Source organism: Jaculus jaculus, chromosome 14 (assembly GCF_020740685.1).
Source record: "Jaculus jaculus isolate mJacJac1 chromosome 14, mJacJac1.mat.Y.cur, whole genome shotgun sequence".
NCBI lineage: Eukaryota > Metazoa > Chordata > Mammalia > Rodentia > Dipodidae > Jaculus > Jaculus jaculus.
This window is the reverse complement of record NC_059115.1, coordinates 19,407,520-19,429,680: the sequence shown is the minus strand read 5'-3', so window position 1 is coordinate 19,429,680 and position 22,161 is coordinate 19,407,520. Positions and strand designations below refer to the sequence as shown.

Below are 22,161 nucleotides of genomic sequence, written 5' to 3'. Positions count from 1 at the left end.
AGTGGTTAAGGTGCATGCCTGTGAAGCCTGAGGACCCAGGTTCTCTTTCTCTCTCATTATCTAATAAATAAAAATAAAATCTTTTTTTTTAAATTTTCATTTGTTTCTTTTTTATATTTATTTATTTGAGAGAGAGAGGAAGAGGCAAAGAGAAAGAGAGAATGGGCACACCAGGGCCTCCAGGCTCTGCAAAGGAACTCCAGATGCATGTGCACCTTGTGCATCTGGCTCATGTGGGTCCTGAGAAATCGAACCAGGGTCCTTAGGCTTTGCAGGCAAATACCTTAACTGCTAAGCCATTTCCCCAGCCCCAAAATAAAATCTTTAAAATCCTGATTGGTTCACATCCACCCACAGAGAAAGAGAGACAGAGAGAGAGGAGAGAACGGGCCTGGGGTTCCCCTCTCACAGGTTTGATGTCTAGACTCTACTTACTAGCTCTGTGACCCATGACTAGGTGTTGAACCCATCTGGGACCCAGTTTCCTTGTGTGTAAAATGGGGGGATGGGACAATAAGAGTACTTCTAGACAGTGTCTGACATAAATGCCTGGCCTGTAATGCTCTTATCTCCTATAAAATGTCCCTAAAATTGGCCATTTTTAAACACAGATGAGCTGAACTATGCACCAGACACAGGATCTACAAGAATGACCAGACAGAATGTAAGTGCCAAAGGAAGGGGAGGAATGCTTACAATACTGTCCTCCAGACACAAAGTGGCCTTGATATGCATGACCACACAATGGCTGATGCTACTTTCACAAGACCTGCATATTAGGAGAGAAAAAAATAATGCCATCAAAATAGAAGAAACCAGTTAGAAAGAAGGGATTCAGTAGAGGAGGGATCTGGGAGGGGGGAAGGGAAGTGAAGGTGATGGGAGAGAATTATGATCATGGCATATTGTCTATATTTAAGGAAGTTGTCAATAAAAAAAGTTTTTTAAAACCAACAAAAAAAAAAAAAAGAATGAGGGCTGGAGAGATAGCTTAGCTGTTAAGATGTTTGCCTGCAAAGCCAAAGGACCCAGGTTTGATTCCTCAGGACCCATGTAATGTGGCTGATGCGTCTGGAGTACATTTGCAGTGGCTAGAGGCCCTGGCATGCCCATTATCTCTCTTTTTCTCTTTCTGTCTCTTTCTCTCTCTCAAATAGGACAAGGCCAGGGAGATAGCTCAATGGATAAAAGGTTTGCTGTGCAAGCATTGAATACCTGAGTTTGGGTCCTAGACCACACATAGAGCTGGATGCAGTGGTGTAATCGTGGTGTGCCTGTGGTTCGAAGGGAGGTGGAGACGAGAGAATCCTCAGAAGGTTGTGAGCCAACTAGTCTGGCAAATGCTGCTGTGAATGACAGACCCTGCCCTAAACAAGGTGAAAGGTGAGGGCTGTGATGGTTTGAATGGTTCTCATAAGCTGATATGTTTTAAATACTTGGTCCTGAGCTGGTGGCAATTCGGGAGAGTGGTGGAGACTTTGGGAGATGGAACCCTGCTAGAGGAGGTATCACTGGGGCAGGTCTTGGGATTTTATAGTCCAACCCATTTGCCAGTGCTAGCTAGCTTACTCTTGCGGCTTCCTCCCAGCTGATGTGACAAAATACGATGCCCTGGGCTGTAGAGATGGCTTAGCAGTTAAGGCTCTTGCCTGCAAAGCCTAAGGACCCATGTTTGACTCTGCAGAGCCCATATAAGCCAGATGTAAAGTGATGCATACACACAGGTTGCAAAGGCGCACGTTCGTGGTGGCTAAGGCCCTGGGACACCAATTCTCTCTCATAATTTTTTTATTAAAAAAAAGCTCAGCACTCGAAGGCAGAGGTAAGAGAATCGTTGTGAGTTCAAGGCCACCCTGAGACCATAGAGTGAATTCCAGGTCAGCCTGGGCTAGAGTAAGACCCACCCTCAAAAAAAAAAAAACTAAGCCGGGCATGGTGGCACACGCCTTTAATCCCAGCACTCAGGAGGCAGAGGTATGAGCATCGCCATGAGTTCAAGACCACCCTGAGACTACATAGTGAGTTCCAGGTCAGAATGAGGTAGAGAGAGACCCAACCTCAAAAAAACAAACAAACAAACAAACAATAAAAGATAATAATCATCAAATAGACACAAATCGCCATCCTGTGGAAATAACATTTCAGTAGAGGCAGAAATAAGCAGTATGGTATGAAGAAATAAGGGAGACAGAGCTGGAAGGAAAGGAGTGAAGGCAAAGTAGGGGACTCTAAGCTAAGGGGACACTGGAGCAGACACGACTGAGGCAGGAGAGAGCCGTGTGGGCTGGAGCACAGTTCCAGGCTGACCAGTACCTGCAAAGGTCCTGCAGTAGAGCTATACTGGCAGGTCTTACAAACACCGGGGGACGAAGGGAGAGAAAGGAAGGGTGTAGGAGGCAGTAAGGGCCAGAGTACACAAGGCTGGCATCACTTAGGGGCCACCTTGAGAACTGTGCCTTTCTTCTGGAGTTGAAGCAGGAGCCAGAGCCAGTGATGGCAACTCACTTAGAGCCTTAGTTGGGGAATCTAAGTTGCTTTCTTTCTCTTCAGACCACCACGTTAACGAGTTTCCTCACAGGTATGCCCAATCTGTAGCCTGTGGCTCCAGGCTAGTATGAATGTGGCACAACATCTCTGTAGATGACATCAGGTCACAAGGTCAAAGGTTAAAGACCTGAGAAAGGAAGAACACAGCCCTAGTGAGCAGGGGCCAGACGCACAGAGCATGTTCAGCCAAGGTAGAAGGAAATAGTTCCCTAAGTACTGATTCAGGGAGACTATTTGAGGTACGGAAGGGAGGAAGGGAGAGAGGGAAGGAGGAGGGAAGGAAAGGAAGAAAGGAAGGTGAACTGGAGAGATTGCTCAGTGGTTAAGGCGCTTGCCTGCAAAGCCATAAGGACCCAGGTTCGATTCCCCCTCGTGCCCACGTAAGCCAGCGGCACAAGGTGGAGCATGCAATCTGAAGTTCGTTTAGCAGGAGCTGGAAGCCCTGGCACGACCATTCTCTCCCTCTCCCCCCACCCCCCGTCTTTCTGTCTCAAATAAATTAATGATAAGTAAATAAAATTATCCAAATGAAAACCCACCCCAAACTGTGTAGTGTCTGTGGCAAGTAGAAGCATTCCCCAAACACAAATTTTTATTAATACTGTTCGTGGAGACGAGCTGCAACAAAACCAAGAAGTCGAGCACCGGGCCTCCTTCCTCAGACCCTCTAACAGCCCTGAGAACGTGGCCTTCTCTTTTCCACTGACGCACATCCTCACCTCCCAGCCCGGCGTCAGCCCCGCCCCGCCCCGCCCCGCCCCGCCCCTCCCGGTGCAGATCCGCCCCTTAATCTGCGCCACGCCGGCTGCATCTCCTGTCCATCACCTCGTGGCCCCGCCTCCCGCGCTGCGGCGTTGAACTCCCCCTAGGCTCGCCGCCCAGCCGCCCGGCGATTCTGGTGACTTCCGGTCCTGGCCCCGCCCTTCCCGGGGGGGGTCCTTTCCCTCCCGCCCTTGGTTGGGTGTGGCCTCAGAACTGCCTGAATCGCGTGACGGGAGTACCGTCCATATATGTCCTCCCTCCTGTTTGTCCTCTTCAAGGGCAATGTCGTCTCACACCTGGTCAGGAATATTCTAGCAGCAGCGGGGGTTTCTCCTTTCCTACCACTCCAAAAGCGGGCTTTCCGACGCCAGGGCACGTTGTGGGCCGCCCCGGGGCGGGGCTTGGTTGACGCAGGGGGCGGAGCCTGGCGAGCGGCGCGCGCACTATAAAATCGGGCGCGCGGGACTGGCGCGAGCGGAGGGCCAGCGGCGTGTGGCGTGCTGCGGCAGCGTGGTCTCCGGCTGCTCCCGTGGTGCGCGTGTCCTGAGGTGCCCGGGGGCTTCGTCGCGTGGTCCGGGAGGGAACGTTTTAGGTGGGAGCTGGGTGGCCCCTTCGGGGAGGGTGCTGGCGCTTGGGGGTCGGTCTCTTCTGCCAGGTGAGTGGAGCTGGGGGTCCCGGCGCAGGCCTACCTTTGTCTGCATCTGAGCCGATCTGCGCCATTTCTGCTGCCCACACCCCAAGGTTCCGCCATCTTGCCCATTTGGGGGGGTGACAGGGAAGGGGTTGTGACATTGGACTTCTTTTTCCTCCCAAGGATGGATGACTGTCCTGTTAGTTGTAGGGCTTAGAAAATCACGACCACTCCTACTCCCTAGTTTTGGGATTTGGAGCATTTTTGTGCAGCCTAGAACATGTGAGGGATGGAAGAAGAAGAAAGGGCGTGGGGCGGAGACGTTATCCAAGACTACCACGTGGATTCCTGGATTACTTCGGAGAAACAGGTAGGAGTAGGAGACAGGCAACGAGGCTTCTGTTGGCCTGACAGAATGGCTGCAGATAACAAAGGATTCTTTCCATTGCCCAGGCAAGTGCACACGTGTCATCAGGAAAATAGAAAGCTCAAGGCGTACAGAGTGACTTCACCGCCATCCTGGGTAGCTTAGTTAAGACCCTGCCTCGAAATTTTCAGAGGTGATATAGCCAACGTGGTAAAGTGCCTAACTGATATGTGAGGGCCCGATGCCACTAAAAATAAATTGAGGAATTGTCGGGTCATCCTTAGTGGACAGTGCCATCATCATACTTGAGGCTAGATTCCTTCCCAGTGAGAATCTGCTGCTCTTTTTTGTGTGTGTTTATTGCTAAGTCATTCCCAGAATGCCTTTCGTGGGTTTGGTCAAAACTGGCTGAGTAAGGTCTGTTACCTTTGTCTGTATTGCTTTGAGGTTTTCTCCTTAGTTCATCCCCCTTTCTCTTCATTCCTCCCACTGAGTTTTTTCAGGGGTAGGTGTTTTTGGAGTTCTCATTTCCCACGGTTTTATAGCAGGTACTCAGCCAGCTCATGGGGGACATCAGGATCCTCTTCATATAGTGGCTTTGGAACCCTGTCCCACGAGTGAAGCCTGTGGAATTGGGGGAGATGGAGCTTCTGGTAGATTTTCTGTTTACCATTTTCTGTTCGCTTGATATCTGTACCTAGAGGCAAGAGGTCTTTGGATCTAGTTGTAGAGGGTCCAGGGCTCTCATGATGTGTAGCACTGGGCTCTGATCTGCTCTGAAGACACAGTGCCCCCAGGACCTTTGACACCTGGGGATCTGAGGGGCCCCGGAGGTTGATGATGCTCTGAACTGATGAACTGTTCCCCCCCCCCCACACACACACACCCTCACCAAATCCTTCCTGTTACAGGTGTGTTTTAAAGACGAAGGGCCACTCACCATCACCCATTGTGGTAAGAACCTTTGCTCCCACTCCTTTTGGGAGGGTATAGCATGGGGTGGGTGTGCATGTATGTGTGCAGAGAAGAACATTGGGTATCCTCTGTGGCTCTTCCACCTTGTTTCTTTGGAGCCCACTACTTTATTGGACTGGTTGACCATTTGAATGCCAATCTTTGCTCCCCTTCAGTCCTGGCACTAGAAGTGTACATGGGTCCGTGTGGCTTTTTACGTGTGTATTAAGGATCAAACTTGCATCCTCATGCTTGTGTAGTAAGTGCCCCTGTCCACTGAGCCATGGCACCAACCCTCATTTTGGATGACTTCCTATCTGTTGTCTCTAAGACTTAATTTACATAGCAACCAGTGCAGGAGGTGCTACATATTAAAACCATCTCCTAAATGGGGGGCCCAGTAGCTAGTCCTAGGTCTAGATTCCCGTTCTGCTGTCATAGGTCTGTAGTGTCAGGGAGCCATCTTGCTTGCTGTATGAGCAGATGCCCAAATCCTTTGCACCTGGGCCAGAGTAGCAGTGTTTTCAAAGGTAAGGTTTGAGTGAAATGTAGAGTGGAGAAGAAAGTACTTGCATGCCAGGAAAAGGACTCAGAACCTTGAACTTAGATGGGAGCCATTGTTAAAATAACAAGGCTTATCTACAGAATGTGTGTTTCCAAGGGTAAAATCTGGGTGGGGACAGGCTTGTGCATGTTATCAGCAAAGGAAGGAGTGTTCTGTGCTTGGGAGGACTTGGATGTTGCCACTTAGGAAGACACTGGTTGCAGTAACCTTGGCCTAGACTATGTTGAACTTGTGCTGGTTAGCCCCAGGGTGTTTTGCATAGTGAACTGGGCATAGAAAGCATGGAGAAAGATGGAGTCCTGAAGGTGCATGGCTTGGCAGAGATGTGAGAGCCGAGGAGAGAGGTGACAACCGGGTGGAGACCTCAGGCACCTGCAGCATGTATTGTCACATAGAACAGGCAAGACAGAAATGTGCTTCGTGTTGTCCACCCCGTAGCCACTGATGGTATGTGGCTCATGAGCATTGGAAATGGAGCTTGTATTACTGTGGGCGGAGCCTTACAGAAAGCAAGCACAGGCTACATTGACCTTGGAACTAGGTTGTGGCAGGACCTGAGTAGGGGAGGGGATCCAGAGTACCAGGGTCCCTGTGATGTCTAGCACTGGGCTCTGACCACACCTTGAGGACTTGGTGCTCCCCCAGGACCTTTGACACCTGGGGGTCTGAGGGACCCTGGTTCTGAGTAGGGGGTGAGTGGGGGTAATGCAGTTTTCCTGCTCCCCACAAACTTCTTTCCTGTCTCTGGCTCCTTTCTGCCTATAGGTAGTTCTGCAGACAGCCTGGTCTGACTTCCTTCCCGCAAGGTAAGAATGGAATGATAGCCTGGGATCCTAATGGTGACACAGATGGAGCTTACTGACTCACTGTGAGATACTCTGTTTGTGCTTGGGGACCCCCATGATGTCCAGCACTGGGCTCTGACCACATCTGAGGACATAGTGCCACCCCAGGACCTTTGACACTTGGGGACTGAGGGGCCCAATCCTAGAGGGACTCCAGGTGGAGTGTAGTCCATGTCACCTCCAAGAGCCACCTTTGTCCTTCCACAGCACCCCACTTGGGTCTCTTGCCGTTCCTGTGTTGAGGCGACCCCGTCATGGCTGAGAGAGCGCTGGCACCCACCCAGCTAGGCCGGGGGGACCGCTACTACACATACACAGAGCTGCTGGCCATCTCAAGGCGCTTCAAGCAGAACCCCAATGAGCTCATGATCACCTGGATCCTAAGAGTGTATGACCAGGGAGGCCCTGCCCTGTCCCTAAATTCGGGGGAGCTGGGGTTGCTGGGTGACCTGACCCATGATGCTATCTTCAACTACCGCTGCAAGGCCCTGCGCGGTGGCTGCCAGACACTGCTCAGCTGGCTGCGCAAGGCTTGGCGCCAGCGCTGGGAATCCTCCCTGCACTTTGAGGCCACCGAGCTGCCCTTCCGGCCCTGGACCACCATGGAGGAGGGCATCCAACTGGTGCGTGAGCTGGGCATGCTAGAGTGGATCTACCGTGAGCCTGCTGAGCCTGAGGATGTGGCTCCAGAGGATGTGGCCTTCACACAGGGTCTGCAGCGGCGCCTACTCACAGCAGCACCTTCGGAGCTGCGGCTCTCACTGGTCAGCCTGTTGGTTAAGGGTATGACTGTGCTGGAGGCAGTAATGGAGATCCAGACCATTGCTGATGTCGGCCTGCTCTGGCGCCAGAGCCAGCCTGGACGCACCAAGCTCATGCTGGGGCCTAACCCAACACGCAAGGACCTCTTGGGTTGGTTGATTAGCCATGGCGTGCCCCGTGAGCAGGTGGACAGACAGCCCACCAAGGTCCTCCTGGAGCTGTATATCAGAGAGGCCAAGCGTAGCCGTGGCCAGCCCAACTATGGGCTGGGTGAGGAGCATCCCCCACCACCCCCTTACTCAGACCAGGCCGGGGAAGAGCCGCCTGTGCACCATGACTAGCCCTGGATTGGCTCCTTCCGACAGGTAGACAGGCAGCCTGAGCCACTGGGAGACAAGACCAGTGCCTTCCCCGTGTACCTATATACAGCACTTAATACCACAATGTGGGGCCCTGGAGAGAGGGGTACCTTTGTTCCCAGCTACCATCTGTACAAGGAATGAACCACAAGTGTCCACCTGTCTTGAAGGTGGGTGTTATGGCCCCCTGGGAATTGAGTTGTACTTGGTGGCTACAGTTGGGTCCCTGACCCACTGCCACTACAGGCCACTTTTAATTTTTTACTTTTTTGTTTTATAGTTTTTTTCAATGCAACATTTTTACTTAATATTTTAAGCATATGTAACACTACAGTTGTAATTGGGAGGGCTTGAAAGCTTTACTGAATATTTTATTTTTAAGCATATAACACTTTAGGGAGGGTTGGTTCCTCTTGTAAAGGCTTAGCGTCTTAAATTTTTTTTTAATGCAACATTTTTTACTTTGTATTTTATTTTGAGCATGTGCACTTTAGTTTTAGGTGGGGCCAGGGTCCCTTTCCTAAAGATTTTCCTCTGAAGACCCCGCTCAGCTTTCTCTTTGCTCCGCCCATCCCTTCTGGAACAGCCTCTCCTCTGTGGCATCTGGTTTCCCAGGCTGCACAAGGGGCCTCGCGTTATTGTGGGTCTGGGTTTAGTGGGGGAGCTGGGCCTGCAGCCCTGCCGTTGTGGGTACCCATTAAACAGCAGTTGCATCACCCTCTGTGGACTGTAGTGTTTGGCTTGGTTCCGGCGTGGGTGCAGTTGGAGTGTCAAGCTGGGTCCTGGGCAGGGAAGGTGCACACGGGCTTGCCCACCTCGAGCCCATTTCCATGGGGTGTTCCAGAGGTCTGCTGAGGAAAGGTGGGAGCCAGTCATGGCCACAGGCTGGCCCCAGCCTTAACCTTACCTTGAGTCTTGGGTTTGGGGTTGACAATCTTGATAGCCCAGGCTGGCTGAAAACTTGGTCCCTTGGCATGTGGGTGTGGGGGCTCCCAGGGGTGCTAACAGGTGATGGCCATATTAGAACTTGGCTGAAGGAGAGCGGGGCTGCCCTAGCTTGCCCGTCTTTATCAGGTCCTGTGGGAATCCCTCATTCCACCAAGGTCTGGCAGGGTGGCCACCGTGACAGGAGCCTTCCTGGTGCCCTACAGGACCTCAGCTCTGCATTCTACAGGTTGGTTGCCTGATGAGCTAGGGAATCTCTACTCTGAATCACTTGCTGCACTGAGGGCCCTGAGTGGCTGGCCAGGCAACACCTGCTCTGCCACCCCCTGGAGCTGGCTGCAAAGGAACAGTTCAAAATCCCATGTGGCCACAGGCTCCCTTTGCTTCCACATGTGTTGATGTGCACACATGGGTCATGACACATGAGCTTTGGGAGCCACTGAGTATAGGAACGGGCACAGGCATGTCCATCCGTGCTGGTGTAATCAGTGCTTGAGGCCTTCAGACCAGGGAGCATACCCACCCTGTCCCCACGCGCACAGACACACATTAAGTGACAAGCCAGAGCAGCAGGTGTGCACACACACGTGTTGGGATCCAGCTTCAGCTGAGCAGGAGGGACTACCCACCCACCCGCTCACACGACCCCCGCAAGGGCCCGTAGGCAGCTGGGCCTCCAGGCCAGCAGCCCAAGCCCCAGGCTCAGCAGGGCCAGCACAGCCACAGCTCCAGCCAGCAGGGGCACCGCCGTGGCTGTGGGAAGAACATGGGGGTTGTGACTCCCAGGCCCTGGGGATTCCCCACTCCCACCCCTGCACAGAGGGCTGTCACCTGGGGGGCTGGCAGGCGCTAAGGAGCCATGGCAGGGGGCCCCATGAGCTGGAGGCCGCGCTGGAGCAGTCAGTTTCTGGAAACGCCCTAGTGGACAGGGGGCTGGGCACCCAGGGAGCCGGAGGGGCAGGGGTGGACGGGAGGTGTCGTTGCGGTAGAACAGGGAGACGGTGACATTCCTGGAGGCAGACAGGAAACTGGTACTGTTCATCACCCCCTCTAGAATGTCCATCCCTCCCCATGCCCTGTCACCACACCATCCTCACCCTCCATCTTCCTCCTCAGGGTCTCTGAGGCGCTTCCGGAACTCAAAGGCAAGGCAGGCAGCATAGGGTGGGGTATTCCCATCATAGAGGCCCAGGGCCCCCTGGAGGGCCAGCAGAGTGCTGTCATGCTGCAGGGAGGGGATCCCATCCAAGGCCTGAGGAGGACTCTCCCAAAAGGACTTGCACATCCAGTTGTCCCCTAAGCCCCTTGAAAACAACCCCAAACCACTGCTTGCCCCCCCCCCATCCACACCCTAGGGGCAGTCCCTCCAGTTTCAGGGAACCACTCAACAAAAATGGGTCAGAAATGCAATTAAGGTGCAACAGTTCCATTAGACTTTCCTTCCAGTGGGCTTGCTCTTCTGACCTCTGTTCTTACAGACTATGCTTCTAGCAATGTGGTCTGACAGTAACATTGGAGGTTAGGGTTACCCAAGGCAATAATAGACTGAGGTTACATTAAGGCTGTCAGCTCTTCCCTGTTGCCCATGCCGTCCCTCCCCCAAGGACTCACAGCTGAATACATGACCATCTTGAGGGGCAGGCCCAGGCGCTGGGCCCGGGAGAAGTTACTGAGAATAGCATCCAACAGAATTCCTGTGGACAAGAGCCAAGTGCTTAGGTGTTACCCCACCACCACCCAGAAAAATAAAAAGCATGTCCTCCTCACCTCCACTGACCCGCACCTCACCCCCGGTCAGCTGGGCCTTCTCTGCAGCCCTGGGTGGGCCCACATGCGCCCTGATATCCAAGGCAGAGATCTGTGCCAGCGTCCTAAGGACATCTGGGGAGGCCCAGGACGGGAGCTGGAGACCATGGGCACGCTGGAGAGAGAAAGAGACAGGAGCGAGAGACGGGCATTCCCCAGTAGCCCTACCCACCCCTTTGAGCCCACTGATGACCAATTCTGTTGTGAAGATACAGTGTGGGGCCAGGGCAAGCATCACATGCCCAGCCAGAGCTCTTAACTGAACCCTTTGGGATTCTAGGAAGGTCTGCCGAGCAGACTTCGTTCTCATGAGGCAGGGTGCACAGCATGTCTGAGCTCTTCAGGTCAGCTCCTGTTGCCCACATTTTGGTTTCCAGAGATTTTCCCATTACTGGCTGGCAGAAGGAATATTTCCAGAGCATAGCCTCAAACCCTGTGCTGCCTCCAGGGTGTGCCAGGCTGTCACATGGGTTAACTCCCATGTAGATATGGTATATTTCCATCCCTACAATGTAGATGAGGAAACTGAGGCACATGGCTAAGTCACTTACCCCAGGATACGGGCCAAGTTAGAATCTGAATCCCTCAACTGGGAGGAGAGTGGACTCACCTGGCAAATCAGGGTGTCCAGAACTTTCCATGACCTGCGGAGTGGTTCTCCAACCAGTGACAGCCCAGTAAAGTTGCCCAAGCGAGTCAGGAAGTCCTGAGTGAGGCACGGGGCTGAGTGAGCCCTGACCAGTCCCCTGCAGGGGCTCTGGCCCACCTACCTGTCCCCATGCTCACCGTCCAGCCTTCCAGGGCCTCCTGATAGTCCGCGGCCTCAGTGGACTCCCGGAGCAGCTCATGATATCGGGGACAGCTGCGCATGGGGAATCTCAGCAGCTGGGGGAAACTGAGGCTCAGAGAAGACAGCAACAAGCTCATAGCAGGTCACAGGGCCAAGGTGTCTGGGGCCCTAGTCTCTCTTCCAGTCTATCCTGTATCCAGCTGTGCAGCATAAGGGTGGCAGCTCTCCCCCTCAGAACTCAGCCAGGGAGAGTTCACTGCTCTGAGCCATCCTGAGCTTCAGAAATCAACCCCCCTGGATCCCCCAACCCAAACTGTCTCTGTCACCTCTTCATCTCTGTCTGTGTCAGTATGTCTCTGTGAAGTTGAATCCAGGGCTTCCAGAATCACTGAGCCACGCCTCCAGCCCTCACTGTGAATTCTAGGCAGGAGCTCTACCTCTGAGCCATGCCCCCAGTCCCCTCACTGTGGATTCTAGACAGGAGCTCTACCTCTGAGCCACGCCCCCAGCCCTCACTGTGGATTCTAGACAGGAGCTCTACCTCTGAGCCACGCCCCCAGCCCTCACTGTGGATTCTAGACAGGAGCTCTACCTCTGAGCCACGCCCCCAGCCCTTCACTGTAGATTCTAGACAAGTGCTCTACCTCTGAGCCACACCTCTCCCTCTTTTCACTTTATTTATTTAGGGTTTTCAAGGTAGGGTCTCACTCTGGTCTGGGCTGACCTATGTAGTCTCAGGATGGCCTCGAACTCACAGCGAACCTCCTACCTCTGCCTCCTGAGTGCTGGGCTTAAAGGCATGCACCACCAAGGCCGGCTCTTTTCACCTTTTAAGTCTAAGTTGTCCAGTCTGACCTTGGGCTCAATATCCTCCTGCCTCTCCCACCCAGGTCCAGCCCCCTGACCTTGTCCTCAGAAACAGGTACTGTGTGCACTGGGATGGGCTTCCAGTCGGCCTCCGGGCTTCCCGGGGCCGCCTCAGGAAACAGCCCCGCCAGGTTGGCCTGCGCACTCTCCAGCGTCCGGTCGAAGTCAGTGCTGCGGATGTACACCTAGGGCAGGTAGGGCAGCGCGGAGGGGGTGGGGGGCAGGCCCAGCATCAGCTGCAGCGCCAAAGCAAAAGCTTCAGATTCGGTTTGGGGTAGGTTAAAGATCATACAGGTAGCAAGGGTGAGGCATGGGCAGTGGGTCATCTAGGCTTCAGTGTCTGAAGTTGGGAGGTGGCTGGGAAGATGGCTCAGCACTTAAAGGCACTTGCTTGCAAAGCCTGTGGCAAAAAGTGCAAGCATCTGGCATTTGTCCAAGCAACAAGAGGCCCTAGTGTGCCCCTGCCCTCCCACAAGTAAATAAAAATTAAAAATTGAAAGGAAGCTGGGAGCAAGGGTCAGTGGTCAGTGTAGTTGGGTGAAAGTGTTGGACTACAGAGGTCATCTGAGCTAATAAGGGTTAAAAAGGAAGGTCAGATCACTGAGATTTGGAGGGAAGAGGACAAGATGAGGGAGCAGGCTGGAGGACGTGGGCCCAAAGGAATGAGAGGTCATAGGTAAGAAAACTGATTTTAAGGAGTCAGAAGTCAGAGGAAGAGACAGAAAATAAGGTCATTATTGATGAAGGTCAGAGATCACAGGTTGGAGGTCAGGACTGGGGGTATAGCTGCTTAGTGGTGGAGTGCTTTACCAAGCATGCTTAAGATCTGAATATACTCCCCACCCATCCCACCCTCCACCCACCCTCAATCAGGAGAGCAAAGCAAGTTGATCAGCGAGGGTAAAGACAAGCTACCAAGTTGAGGGGTAGGTCAAGTTGGAGGGGGTGGAGATGAGGTCAGAGGTCAGAATGTGATTCCGGTTAAGATGAGAGTAGAGGTTCACTGGTGACTGGGAAGTCCGTGGGGCACAGACCAAGTGGACGGAGGTCAAAGCCCAGAAGTTGAAAGCCCAAAGGGAGCCTTGCAGTCAGAGGTGAGGGGTCAACATGGCAGTACCTCCTCCCTCCGGTACTCGGGACTCAGAAAGGCCTTGTAGCGCCTCCTCAGGAAGCGGCCCAGTTCCAGCTGCTGACGGATGCCCTCCTAGGGACAGAGGTGTGGCCTCAGCAGACCCTCCTCGCCCTGCCTCTCACCTCACCTAAACGCCTCACCTCAACCCCCTCCTCACCCTGGTCAGCTGGCCTAGGCCTCGAGGCCACAGGGTGGAAGCGGCTTCCTTGTGCGGGTCTGTGGGATAGGTGGCCAGCGGGGCACGGTCGCCATGGCGGAACACCTGGGGACGACGTGAGGATCAGGACAGAGCCGGCCCAGGGAGGGAGGCAGGGAGTGGGTCAGGTGGTATGGGGGCTACTCACCAGAGCCACGAATAGCAGGGGTCCCTCTGGGAGGACCTGGGGTGGCACCAGCAGCAGCAGTAGTAGCAGCAGGGGTCCAGCGGTGTGGCCCTGAAACCCGGGCCCAGCCATTTCCAGTCAGCCCAGACGCTGAGCTCAGCCTCCGTCTCTTCTATGGCCTCACCCACTCATTAGCCACTGCCTCAGCCCCCTGCGATCAGGCACAGGCCCCAGCATGCCCCCCAACAGTTCCCTGAGGCCTCCCCAGCCTGGGATCAACCCATTTCATCTGCCCTTAACCCCAGGTGGTATCCATGTAGTCACCACCATCCCCAGTGGGATGGGGAAACTGAGGCACAGTAGAGCCACTGACTCATCTGAGAAGACACCTAGTGTGAGTGGAGCCACTGGGATCTGAGCCCAGGTTCCTTTAACCTGGATGTAGATAGAGGGAGAGACACCCCAATTCTAAACTCTTTCTGGAAACACCCCACATTTGAGACTCACCTCTCTGTTCTTTCTTCCCTTCTCCCTCGCCTACTCTGCTCTTCCTTTCTTCCCTCCTATAATGTTGGAGGGTCTCAGAGGCTGCTTGAAGATTTCACTTTTTTCCTGTGCTGCCCACAGCTGGTTAAAATACAGCAGGGCCCTGTGGCCAAATGCCCAAGTATGGGAATTAGACAGACTGAGTTCAAATCCCAGCTTCACCATTTATTAGCTGGGTGACTTTGAGCAAGTTACTTCACCCCTCTATGCCTTTGTCTCACAAAATGGGCCCAATGAGTGAGTTCAAATGATATTCATCACAGGGTAACTGCTAAGGTGTCATACATCTGTGGCCACAGAACAGCACGCCTTTAATCCCAACATTCGGGAGACAGTGGTAGGAAGCATTTGTTACTACTCACAGATATTGTGGGTCAGGAATTCAGGAAGGGTTTAGGTCAGGAGTCTAGCTGTTTTGTTTTTGCAGTGCTGGGGATTGAACCCAGGGCCTCACACATCTAAGCAAGTGCTCTATTGCTGAGTTACATCCCAGCACTTAAAAAAATTTTTTTTTTGCATTTATTTTTATTTACGATAGGGAGGGAGAGAAAGAATGGGCACATCAGAGCCTCTAGCCACTGCAAACAAACTCCAGATGCATGCTCCACCATGTACATCCAGCTTATATGGGCTCTGGAGAATCAAACCTGGGTCCTTAGGCTTCACAGAAAAATGCCTTAACCACTAAACCATCTCTCCAACCCTCCCAGCACTTTTATTATGTTGTGTGTGTGTGTGTGTGTGTGTGTGTGCAAGCACATGTGCACACACAGATGCACACCCACATGTGTGTGCAGGTATGTGTGAGTGCATGTACAGACCAAAAGACAACCTAGGATGGTGTTCCTCGGGTGCGCTTCAATTTTTTTCTTTTTGTAACAGGGCCTCTTATGGCCTGGAACTCACCAAGTAAGCTAGATTAGCTGGCAGCAAGACCCACAAATCCTTTGGTCTCTGCCTACCCAGCACTGGGATTATAAGCACATGTTACCACACCCAGCATTTTAAAATATTGATTTATTTGGTGGGGGAGGGTGTGCCAAGACCTCTTACTTCTTGCGTCCAGCTTGCATGGTTGGCTTGGGAATTGAACCCCAGACCGGCTTTGCAAGAAAGTACCTTTAAGTGCCGAGCCATCTTCCGAGCTCCTACATCTAGCCCAGCATTTTTTATGTGGGTTCTGGGGGGTGGTCATAGTCAGGTCCTCATACTTGCAAGGCAGATGCATAAGTGACTGAGCCATCTCCCCAGCCCCTGAAATCTGTTCTTAGAATAAGCCGCTTCCTGGCCTCTGTCCTGCGCATCCAGGTCTCACCACTGTCTCCCAGATTAAACCATTCCTCGCCTCCATGACATAGCTAAACCCCACCCACCCCCACCCCAACTGTCACTCATCTCTAGGAAGTGGCTAAGCCCCGCCTCACTGCCCAACCTGTCACTCCTTCCCATACATTGCTAAACTCCCCCCTCCCCCAACCTCCCACCAGTCACAAAGGCTGACTGTAGGAACCATGCATGTCTTTTCCTGTCTCTGGAGCTGTGACATCCAGGCCTTCCTGACTGCAGAATGCTCACCCTCCCAGGGCTGCCAGTGGCTAGACACACCTGTCAACTTTACCTACACAGCCAGCCAACCGGAGCCGCACCCCTCCACCTCCCTTAAGAAACTTAGAAGCTTGGGCCATTGCCCACGTGCCCCACTCAGCGCGGGCTGGAGTCTGGACAAGTCACATGGCCCCTGGGCCTGCACCTGAAGTCCCAGTAAACATTCTTGCCTGGTGTCCCTCCCCTCTTTCTGCTCCCCAGCCAAGCCCAGTGCTTAAGCCACCTTTTTGATATCCTTTTCCATTTCATAAAGTAGGGTCTCACTCTAGCTCAGGAAAACCTAGAACTTACTCTGTAGCCCAGGCTGGCCTTGAACTTGATCTATAACCAAAAATGACCTTGATCTCCCGATCCTCCTGTCTCCAGCTCCTGAGTGCTGTGATTACAGGCATACACTACCATGCCCAGTTACGTGGTGCTGGGGATGGAACTCAGGGCCTCATGCCTGCTAGGTGAGCACTGTACACAGAGCTAAGGCCCAGCTCCTGCCTCCTTTCAGCCAGTGTACAAAGTAATGGTTTTCTTTTTTCTGTTTTTTAAAATAGGTTATTTGAGAGAGAAGAAAGAAAGAGGCAGATAGAGAGAATGGGCATGCCAGGGCCTCCAGCCACTGCAAACAAACTCCAGATGCATGCACCACCTTGTGCATCTGACTTATGTGGGTCCTAGGGAATCGAACCTGGGTCCTTAGGCTTCACAGGCAAGTGCCTTAACTGCTGAGCCATCTCTCCAGCCCCCCCCCCCTTTTTTTTGGTTTTAAAATAGTTTTTAGCATTTTATTTATTAGAGAGAGTAAGAAAGGGGGAAGGGAGAATGGGTACTCCAGGGCTTCTAAGCCACTGCAAATGAACACCAGATGCATGTGCCACCTTGTGCATCTGACATTACGTGGGTACTGGGGAATCAAACCAGGGTCCTTAGGCTTTGCAGGCAAGCACCTAACTACTGAACCATCTATCCAGCCCAAAATATTTTTCAGCCAGGTGTGGTGGTGCATGCCTTTAACCCCAGCCCTCAGGAGACAGCAGTAGGAGGATCACTGTGAGTTTGAGGCCAGCCTGGAACTAGAGTAAATTCCAGATCAGCCTGGGCTAGCGTGAGACCCTACCTCAAAAAACACCAAATAAAGAAGGAAAGGAAAAGAAAAGAAAAGAAAAGAAAAGAAAAGAAAAGAAAAGAAAAGAAAAGAAAAGAAAAGGAAAGAAAGAAAGAAAGAAAAGAAAATATTTTTATTTATTTGAGAGAGAGAGAAAGAGAGTGAGTATGGGCACACCAGGGCATCCTGCCCACTGCAAATGAGCTCCAGATGCATGCGCCACTTTGTGCATCTGGCTTCCTTTGAGTACTGGGGAGTCAAACCCAGACCAACAGACTTTGTAAGCAAGCATTTTCACTGCTGAGCTCTCTCTCCAGCCCACAAGGTAATGATTTTCATTATGGCAGTTTCATACCTATGTGTCCTTACTCTTTGTTCTAATTCATCCCCTCCCCCACTGCCTCTGCCTCCCCTCTTTCTTCTTACATGTTATGTGTATGGTGTGTGTGCATGCATGTATGTGTATTGCCACGCTCATGTGTGTGCACATATATGCACATGGGTGTGGAGGCCACAGGCTTGACATCAGGTGTCTTCCTCTATCACTCTCTACCTTATTTGTTTGTTTGTTTGTTTCTCAGAGAAAGGGTCAGAGTAAGGGCACACCAAGGCCTCCTGCCGCTGCCAGTGAAGTATAGACACATGTGCATCTGGCTTTAAGGGGCAGTAGAGAATCGAGCCAGGACAATCAGGCTTTGTGAGCAAGTGCCTTTAACCACTGAGCCATCTTTCCAGCCCTGCCATCTTTATTATTATTATTATTATTATTATTATTATTATTATTGACAACTTCCATCATTATAGACAATAAACCATGATAATTCCTCCCCACACATTTCCCTTCACAACCCCGTTCTCCATCATCTCCCCTCCCCCTCTCAATCAGTCTTTTATTTTGATGTCATCATCTTTTCTCCTTTTATGATGATCTTGTGTAGGTAGTGCCAGGCACTGTGAAGTCATGGATATCCGGGTCATTTGGTGTCTAGAAGAGTGCATTGTAAGGAGTCCTACCCTTCCTTCGGCTCTTACCTTCTTTCTGCCACATCTTCTGCAATGCCATCTTCTTATTATTGATGCAGGATCTCTCAGTGAACTTACCTATTTGACTAGACGAACTAGCCAACATACCCCAGGGAGTCTCCTGTCTCTGCCTCCCCCAGCACTGGGATTACAGGCATGCACTACCATGCCCAGGTATTTTGTTTGGTTGGCTGGTTTTATTGTTAATATGATTATTTATTTGAGAGAGAGAGATATACAGAAATAGGCAGGTAGAGAGAGAGAGAATGGGCGTGCCAGGACCTCCATCCTCTGCAAACGAACTCCAGATGCATGTGCTCCCTTGTGCATTTGGGTCCTGGGGAGTCAAGCCTGGGTCCTTTGGCTTTGCAGGCAAGTGCCTGACTGCAAAGCCATCTCTCCAACCCAGTTGGTTGGTTTTTTTGAAGTAGGGTCTCACTGTAGCCCCGGCTGACCTGCCACTCACTTTGTAATCCCTGGCTGGCCTTAAATTCACAGCAATCCTCATAGCTCTGCCTCCTTTGTGCTGGGATTAAAGGCTTGCACCACTATACCCTGCCTAATGCCCGGTTCTTATATGGGTACTGGGGATCGGAACTCAGGTCTTCATTCTTGTATGACAAGCACTTTACCCACCAAGCCATCCAGTCCCCTCTGCCTCTACCTTATTAAAACCCTTGTGGATGTCGGGCATGTGTTTAATCCCAGCGTTTGGGAGGCAGAAGTAGGAGGATCGCCAAGAGTTCGAGGCCACCCTGGGACTACATAGTGAATTCCTGGTCAGCCTGAGCTAGCATGGGACCCTACCTCAGAAAAAAAAAAAAAAAAAAAAAGGGGCTGGAGAGATAGATGGCTTAGCGGTTAAGCGCTGGCCTGTGAAGCCTAAGGACCCCGGTTCGAGGCTCGGTTCCCCAGGTCCCACGTTAGCCAGATGCACAAGGGGGCGAACGCATCTGGAGTTCGTTTGCAGAGGCTGGAAGCCCTGGCGCGCCCATTCTCTCTCTCCCTCTATCTGTCTTTCTCTATGTGTCTGTCGCTCTCAAATAAATAAATAATAAAAAAAAAAGAAAAAAAATCCCTTGTGGTGCCATCTCCCCATCTCAGGACCATGAACTTCATATCCTCCAAGTCTTTCTCCCCATTAAGGTTAAATATTCATAGGGTCCAGGGAATCACATGTGGACACCTCAGGGGGCCACCAATGAAGATGGAAAAATGTGGACTGTAGAGATGGCTCAGCAGTTAAAGCACTTGCCTGCAAAGCCTAAGGACCCAAGTTGGATACCCCATACCCATGTAAAGCCAGTTTCAAGAGGTAGCATGCCCATTCTCTCTATCTGCCCCTTTTTTTCTTTCTCTCTCTCTCCAAAAAATAAATTTTAAAAATTTAAAAGAAAAATAAAATACAAAAAGTATTTATTTATTCATTTGGGAAAGAATGAGAAAGAGGCACAAAGAGAGAATGGATGTGCCAGGGCCTCTAGCCACTGCAGACAAACTCTAGATGCATCCGCCACCTTGTGTATTTGGATTACATGGGTAGTCGGGAATCAAACCTGGATCCTTAGGCTTTGTAGGCAAGTGCCTTAACCACTAAGCCACTGCTCCAGCCCAATAAAATGTTTTGTTTTGTTTTTTTTTCTTTTTTTAATTTTTTAATGTTTTTTTAAGATGTTGTTTTTTATTTATTTGTTTATTAGAGACAGAAAGGGAGAAAGAGAGAGAGAGAATGGGCACACCAGGGCCTCTATCCACTGCAAACAAACTCCAGATGCGTGTGCCACTATGTGCATCTGGCTTACATGGGACCTGGAAAATTGAACCTGGGTCCTCAGGTTTCACAGGCATGCGTCTCAACCATGCTGTATCTCCAGCCCAAATAAAATATATATTTTTTTAAAGATGGAAAAATGCCTTGGTTTGTTCTGTGCCTGTCACATACCCCTAGACCCACTCTTAGCTCTTCTCGGTCTGGCTCCCTGTACTACAGGTTGGCACTCTGCTGCTAGGATTATGGCTGGGGCTAAGTGACAGGTGGCATTCCTCTGCCACTTAGGATATGTATATCTATGTCCCGGAGCTGCTGTGACAAATTACCATATGTCTGGTGGCTTACAACATCCGGAGTTCATTCTCTCATGGGTCTGGGGACTGAGAGTCCAACTTCCAGGCCTCAGCCCTGCTGCATGCTACAGGAAGCCTATGTCATGGCTCACTCCCAACATCTCGTAGGGCCAGCCCCACCCCGGCCATGCTTGGCTTATTGATGGAGCCCCTCAGCTGCCTCCAACACCACACACATTTGCCTCTATCCCTTCACTCTTTTCACAGACCAGTTCTAGTTGGACACAGTGGCACATACCTGTCATCCCAGTGTTTGGAAGGCAGAGGCAGTAGGGGCCCAAAGTTCAAGTCCAGCATTGGTGCATAGTGAATTGGAGCTCAGCCTGGGCTGAATGAGACCCTGTCTCAAAAAAATCAACAAAACTCTGGTAAGCTATTCCACATTGGCAGAAAACAACAAGCACAGCCAAAAAGGTGTTTGTTTGTTTGTTTTTGTCTTTATTTTGGGGGGTAGGGTCTAGTCCAGGTTGACCTGGTATTCGCTGTGTAGTCTCAGGCTGGCCTTGAAATCATGGCAATCCTCTTACCTCTGCCTCCTGAGTGCTTGGATTAAAGGCTCCCAGAAAGGTTTTCACAGGATAGAGTTCAATGTGGGGACCATGGAGAGGGAGACAGGGCCTAGGCGGCAGAGGGATCAATGAGGGATGATGGTGCATCTGGAACCTGCTTTCACGCTGCTGCTAGTAAAATCAAAGCCCTCAGTACAGTACCTGTAGGACCTTCCTCAGTCATGGGATCTTTGCAGAATCTTAACTCGTAGCCAAGTTAAGCACAGGTCAGAGCTGGTGGGATTTGTTATTGCTTTTCAAAATATATTTATTTATTTGTATGTGTGCATGTGTGTGTGTGTGCATGTGCACACACATGTGTACGTGTGTGTGTGTGTGTGTGTGTGTGTGTGTGTGTATGCACCAGGGCTTCTTGCAACTACAAATGAACACCAGGCACTTATGCCATTTTTCATCTGTAGATATGTGGATGGCTTGGGAATTAAACCTGGGCCAGTAGGCTTTGCAAGCAAAGCACCTTTAACCACTGAGCCATCTTCCCAGACCTCTGTGTGTGTGTGTGTGTGTGTGTGTGTGTGTGTATGTGTGTGTGTGTGTGTGTGTGTGTGTAAAGCAGGGTTTCTGTGTCTCTGGCTGACCTGGAACTATGTACCTGAGGCTAGTCTTGAACTTCTGGTCCTCCTGCCTCCACCTCCTGAGAGTTGGAATGACAGGCATGTACCACCGCCTGGTTTATCTGGTGTTATGACCCAGGGCTTTGTGAGTGCACTCTCCAACCGAGCTGCAGCTTTGTCTGCTTATCTTGAGACGGTGCCTTGTTATGCCTCAACCTCCCCAGTGCCAGGATTATAAACATGAATTAACATTTGTCTCAATATTTACAAGTGAGTCCAAGGCCACATAGCAAGACCCTGTCTCAAACAATAATAGCCAGGTGTGGTGGCTCAGGCCTTTAATCCCAGCATTCTGGAGGCAGAGATAGGTTGAGCACCATGAGTTCAAAGCCTGCTTGGACTACAGATGAGTTCCAGAACAGCCTGGGCTAGAGTGAGATCCTGCATCAAAAACAAATTTGTGTGTGTGTGTGTGTGTGTGTGAATATTCTTGCTGTTCTGATTTTGTAATAATCTGGTTAGGTTAAACATTCACTATATTAAGACCATGCATGTGTCCTGAGGCCTAGGTCTTTTCTTTCCATAGGTTTTTGTTTGTTTGTTTGTTTTTAATTGACAACTTCCATGATTGTAAACAATATCCCATGGTAATTCCCTCCCTCCCCCCAACATTCCCCTTTAAAACTCCACTCTCCATCATATCCCCTCCCCCTCTCAATCAGTCTCTCTTTTATTTTGATGTCATCATCTTTTCCTCCTATTATGATGGTCTTGTGTAGGTAGTGTCAGGCACTGTGAGGTCATGGATATCTGGGCCACTTTGTGTCTGGAGGAACACGTTGTAAGGAATCCTACCCTTCCTTTGGCTCTTACATTCTTCCTGCCACCTCTTCCACAATGGACCCTGAGCTTTGGAAGGTGTAATCGAGATATTTCAGTGCTGAGCACTCCTCTGTCACTTCTTCTCAGCACCATGGTGCCTTCTGAGT

At 51.3% G+C, this 22,161-nt stretch overlaps 2 protein-coding genes and 4 non-coding genes across 7 annotated transcripts; 5 read left to right on the top strand and 1 right to left on the bottom strand.

The window, feature by feature from the left end:
* The first annotated feature begins 3,784 nt into the window (after window positions 1–3,784).
* LOC101598364 (Friend virus susceptibility protein 1-like) lies at window positions 3,785–8,510 on the top strand. Of its 2 annotated transcripts, XM_045134277.1 has the most exons (5): window positions 3,790–3,857; window positions 4,124–4,310; window positions 5,219–5,261; window positions 6,592–6,632; window positions 6,879–8,510. In XM_045134277.1, exon 5 carries the CDS (start codon window positions 6,926–6,928, stop codon window positions 7,772–7,774), a length of 849 nt encoding a protein of 282 aa, XP_044990212.1. In that variant the 5' UTR covers window positions 3,790–3,857; window positions 4,124–4,310; window positions 5,219–5,261; window positions 6,592–6,632; window positions 6,879–6,925; the 3' UTR covers window positions 7,775–8,510. The 2 variants fall into 2 exon arrangements, with proteins under 2 accessions (XP_004672622.1, XP_044990212.1); XM_004672565.2 differs by lacking the exon at window positions 4,124–4,310 and having other exon boundaries at window positions 3,785–3,857.
* LOC123454972 lies at window positions 5,046–5,135 on the top strand. The gene has a single exon (XR_006633611.1). It is a non-coding gene; the product is annotated as a small nucleolar RNA SNORD88 (small nucleolar RNA).
* On the top strand, window positions 6,410–6,502 carry LOC123454971. Its single transcript, XR_006633610.1, has one exon. It is a non-coding gene; the product is annotated as a small nucleolar RNA SNORD88 (small nucleolar RNA).
* Window positions 6,719–6,809, top strand: LOC123454973. The gene has a single exon (XR_006633612.1). It is a non-coding gene; the product is annotated as a small nucleolar RNA SNORD88 (small nucleolar RNA).
* An 864-nt stretch (window positions 8,511–9,374) lies between the features above and the next one.
* Window positions 9,375–13,787, bottom strand: Acp4 (acid phosphatase 4). The gene is made up of 11 exons (XM_004672564.2): window positions 13,677–13,787; window positions 13,490–13,594; window positions 13,318–13,404; window positions 12,239–12,385; window positions 11,330–11,428; window positions 11,154–11,249; window positions 10,526–10,658; window positions 10,349–10,431; window positions 9,835–9,962; window positions 9,569–9,747; window positions 9,375–9,490 (listed from the first exon to the last, which is right to left on the bottom strand). Exons 1-11 carry the CDS (start codon window positions 13,785–13,787, stop codon window positions 9,375–9,377), a joined length of 1,284 nt encoding a protein of 427 aa, XP_004672621.1.
* A 7,863-nt stretch (window positions 13,788–21,650) lies between these two features.
* Window positions 21,651–21,785, top strand: LOC123454940. The gene has a single exon (XR_006633584.1). It is a non-coding gene; the product is annotated as a small nucleolar RNA SNORA72 (small nucleolar RNA).
* The last annotated feature ends 376 nt before the right edge of the window (window positions 21,786–22,161 follow it).